This window comes from Limulus polyphemus, unplaced genomic scaffold (genome assembly GCF_000517525.1).
Source record: "Limulus polyphemus unplaced genomic scaffold, Limulus_polyphemus-2.1.2 Scaffold7828, whole genome shotgun sequence".
Lineage (NCBI taxonomy): Eukaryota > Metazoa > Arthropoda > Merostomata > Xiphosura > Limulidae > Limulus > Limulus polyphemus.
The window spans coordinates 24371-29280 of NW_013673438.1; the positions used below are offsets into that span (position 1 = coordinate 24371).

The window sequence follows — 4910 nt, forward strand, 5'->3', positions numbered from 1 at the left end:
TATCAAACGTGTCAGATTGAAACTGTGTTGTAATATACCAAATGAGACGAACATTATAGTCTTCTATTATTAGGGAGTACATGTAAACTATATTATCAAACGTGTCAGATTGAAACTGTGTTGTAATATACTAAATGAGTTGAACATTATAGTCTTCTTTTATTAGATATGTATGAAAAGTTAGTAATGACTAAACTGAAAATTTCAAGTTCTGATTTATACAACATTTTCTTTTCAGCTTTACAGAAGTCTGTATCACGACAATTAAATGAAACCACATTATTTTTGAAACCCAGCACTTCCCAGTCAGGATCATCATCTTCTCCTCTGGAAGAACTTTCATCATTTTAGTTTGTTCATGTAGCTAGTGACAGTGAGTGTGTGCAACAAGATTCAGATTAAGTGTGAATCTATTATTTCATACAAGATTTCAATTCTAAAGTGAAATGTTTAGCAGTAGTGTTTACATATCACTAAACCCCAGGGATTGTTCTTTCATTGTGAAACCACTCCATATGTTATTTTGTTTTTTAATATAATATTGTGTTTGCTATAAAACTTGTCTGTGTTTGAATACTAGGTAATAAATTGCTCTGGATTAACCCTACTTACATGGGCTCAGTCCATTGGACCTAGTCTTTATTGAAGAATTAACAATTACTATAATTCCAAATTTATTCAGTATATCTTCATAAAATTTGGCAGTTTTTTAGTAAACATGAAAAGTGTGTTACATGCAAAAAGTCAGATTTTAAAATAAAGTATTTCTAATAAAGATTCATATGAGAATTTACTGAGTCAGTCTTTATAAAAGGTGGATTTCATGATAGGAATAAAACTACTTATTTTCATTTTAAAGTTTTCGTATTTCATTTGCATAACCTTTGGAACTTCCTAAATGAATTTGAAAAATATTTTATTTGTAGATTTCTCTACACAGACAGTATATTTGATTCCACAGTTGTTAGAGACATCAAAGTATAATGAAAAGAATGGTTGAAAAACATGAAATAAGTTGAGTAACTCAGTTCTTTCCTTTTCAGTATTGACTGTGAAATTACAATATATTGTTATTCACAGTTTTTATTAGACATGTCTTATGTTTTGTTTGTATTTGGCCATATGTGTCAATAACCTTCCCTGGATAATAAATCCAATTAAGGTAGAGGCAATAGATAGAGAGAAGTGTAGACTGTTGGAAATGGCAGCAGAATTTCAAGAGGAGCTTAAGTTTTTACACACAAGGAATACATCAGCTAACAACGAATTTCAGTAAGTTACAAAGAGTACTATTAGGGTTAAAAGTTGTGGATTTAATTGTAATGAACCTGTTCTGTTGAGCAACAGATTTCAGCTCTTGGCTTGTGCAGATGAGAAACTATTGGAGGGCAGAGAAGGATATGGATGATAAACTTAAGAGGGTTATAGTTATAGGTTATTCCTTGATAAGGCATGTGGATAGGATAGTCTGTGGGGTAAATAGGAAGAAAAGAATCAGATTATGCTACCCAGGGGCACAGATGGAGGATATAACTGACAGAGCAGGAGATATAGTAAAGGGGCTAGCAGAGATACAGTTTTTGTTGTGCATGTAATGGAATGATATCGGGAAAGGTAGGTCAGAGGAGCTAATTAATAAGTACGAGGGGTTGATAAAGGCATTTAAGGAAAAGGCCATGACTAAATTTTGTCTGTGATATTGCCGAGAATTAACTGTGAAGTTAAGTAGTTCACTAGGGCTAAATGCTAAAGTATAGTATGTAAGGATGAGCAGATTGACTGTTTGGACTTGTGGGATCAGTTCAATGAAAGAAGTAAGCTTTTTGGAATGGATGGTTTACATTTAAATAAGATAGGGTTTGGCTTGTTTGCAAGGGCTATTGACTCAGCTATAAGGGAAGTTTTAAACTAGGACTATACAGTGGTGAGGGCCAGAATAAACTATATACAAAATGAATAAGAGAAAATCACCGATAATGATGACTTCATTAATATGTAATATCTTAATCTTGTTCTAAAGCTTCTCACTAATTTCATCAGTATCATCTGGTAGTCTGAAACAAAGTAAAAGCCTTTCCCCTTTATATACTCTAATAGAAACCCAAATGGATAAAATCTCCTGCCATCTTTGATGTAACTCACATTTTTACATATTGAGCCACTCCTCCTCCCCTCTTTAGTACTCTATCCCTATTAAATAACCTGTATTTCAAAAAAATGCTCCATTGCTACCAGTGCTCTAGAGTTATCCATTTTATTTCTTATACTTCTAGCATTACAATTATGACAATTAAGCCTATCCTTATAACTACATGTACTTCTATACTCATATCCTATGCTAAACTTTTCTCTACGATTTCAGGCATACACATTTGAAAATGCTAGAGTCAAACTGTGAGGAAGAAAGGTTTTTGGAAGACTGTTCAATATGGCTTTCTTCACCAATTAGTCAAGGAACCAACTAGAAATAATGCTATTTTAAATTTATTGTTAATTTCAAAAAAAGAAATCATTGAGAGGGAGGATATTGGGAAACATCTGGGTGCAAGTGATCATTGCTGTATTAGGTTCAATGTTTTGCTGCATTGAGGATAAGGAATAATGATATTTTGGTTACAAATTTTAAAAAGCAAATTAATTGACAGGCTCATTAATTGATCAGTATGCACCCTTACTTTTGTACAAGCAAAAACAATGTGAGCTTCATAACTTTTACCAACTGCAGTGTTTTAACATGATATTAATTTTCTTATTTTCATTCACATTGTTTGTGTTTTTAAAGTAATTTTCAAATCACCCCTGGTGTCATATAATAGAAACCTATAATTCTACAGGTCCTATATGCACATTTTGCAGAAAACACACGTAATTAAATTTCCAGTATTTTTATATGAAAGAAGATACTTCAACGTTAATAATAATGTATATCAGTGTTGATGATATTGTCCTACAGTAACTTAAATAAGTCAAAGTTAAAATGTTGTTACTATATCCTGTAAATGATTAGCTTATTCAAGTTATAATCCAGCAGCTCCAAAGCTTATATCATTAGTAATATGACTGATATGAAGTTAAAAACAAAATTTAAAATTTTTTAATTAAGAAAACAGTAAATTTACAGAATTGAGTAAAATCAAGACAGTTGTACGTTTCACAAATACGTTTATTACGACCATGGTTTTGGCATTAAAGGCATCATCAGGTACAGACTGAAATGTTTTGTAGCAGGGTTTATATATATGTTTAGACAAAGAACCAGAAGTGACCTTCACATTCCCATAGAGACAAGTGGGGAGGAGCGTACAGATCCTTTTTGTGGTTATACATGTAGCTTACTCTGCAAATCATGCTTCAGAGTTTGTTGAAAGTCATGTAAAAGAAATAGAATAAAAATATTATTTATTCATAATTTTATTATGTTATAGTATCTTAACAGTTATCATTGTTGATAACATCATGATATTTGTTTTAGAAATTGGGTAAGTAGATTCTACTTTTTTAAATGCATAACATCTTTAATGAGATAGTGCCATGTTTGATATTAAGTTTCAAAGCCATTTTATGTGCTTTTAGAGTCAGATGTTGTTGTTTTTATGATACAAAGGTTCAGTACAAAATGTTTAAAAAGTTTCACTGTACAATTTTAATAGAAAATGACGATATTTTTTATTAACTAATGTAAAAGTGATTTTTTAAGTTTATTAATACACAATTAAAGATGTTATACCTATATAATTTTTTAATAGTTTAAGTGTTTAGTTTTTCGTGGAATGATGATTGTTTGCAATACAGAAGCATTTTTTGTATCTAAGAAAACCAATGGTATCAATAAATGTAATACAATTTTTTAAAAAAAGTCTCTTGAGTTTTTTTGGTATATTCTTAGCTCAAAGTCTTAAAGAAAAAATAAAATCCTGAATTTATATAGAAAATGCTCAGAACCAGGAAAGTGCTTTACTTTGAAAAATTATCATAGTTCCTGTAAAAATATTTGTATTTCTGGGTCCAATGGACAAAACTATCTCATCTGCTGTGAAAGCAAAGGACTTAAAATAATTAATTCATTAACTATTTTGATATGGACTTGGTCATTTTGGCTGACCGAGTAACCTCTTGGTAACCATAAAAGAATCCATACTATAACTTTTAATGTGGCTCGTGTATCTTCATGAAGTTTGGGATGCTTTTAGTAAACATTACAAGTTTAGTAAACATTAAAAGTACTTTTATTCATCTTACAGCTTTCAAATTTCATTTGCATAAGCTCTAAAACCTCCTAAAGGAATATCAGATATTGTTTTTGTAAAACTCTATATCTTATCTATTTTTGCCATGTATGGACTTGGTTAATTTGACTGACCTTGTAACCACCACAAAAAATTCTAGCTAAACCGAAATTACCGTTTTTTTTACTAGAATAACTGCAGATTGTAAGAGAAAGCTATAATTGTTTATCCTAAATAGCTTAAGGCTCCTAACAGTCTTTACCTATTTCTACATAATTTTATTGTTTTATTACCCTTTAAACCATGTCTAACTAATAATGCCATTATACAAGCTGCAAATCACTTGGCAGACACAAAGCTCAAATTACCTTATTGAATAACGTAACGTATGAGCTACTCATGGGCTTACCTCGTGGATAATTTTTTTTTCCTTATCTAGTCTAACCTAATAAGTTTCTAATGTTTTACATTTTAGATACTTTTACAGCAATAAATCAAAAGTATACTTAAAAATAAAAATTTAGTACTTGTGTTTGGTCTCTTGCTTTTTTGCTCTCAGCCCACTAATGAAACTTAAGCCTAATTCGATGACGAGGAACCCACTTTGAGACTAATAATGGCTGGAGACGGCTTGAATGGGTAATGAAGAAAAACTTTAATATAACAGCAAATGTACAACGTTTC

The 4910-nt window shown here is 30.9% G+C and overlaps 1 protein-coding gene across 1 annotated transcript in view; it reads left to right on the top strand.

Annotated features, from left to right (window-relative positions):
- The window catches only part of LOC106474895 (major facilitator superfamily domain-containing protein 6-like), an 18786-nt gene extending 16908 nt beyond the window's left edge, over window positions 1-1878 (top strand). Inside the window, exon 4 of the mRNA XM_013935591.2 lies at window positions 239-1878. Coding sequence (XP_013791045.1) covers window positions 239-351 — 113 coding nt within the window. The 3' untranslated portion in view covers window positions 352-1878. The remainder of the gene's footprint in view (window positions 1-238) is intronic.
- The last annotated feature ends 3032 nt before the right edge of the window (window positions 1879-4910 follow it).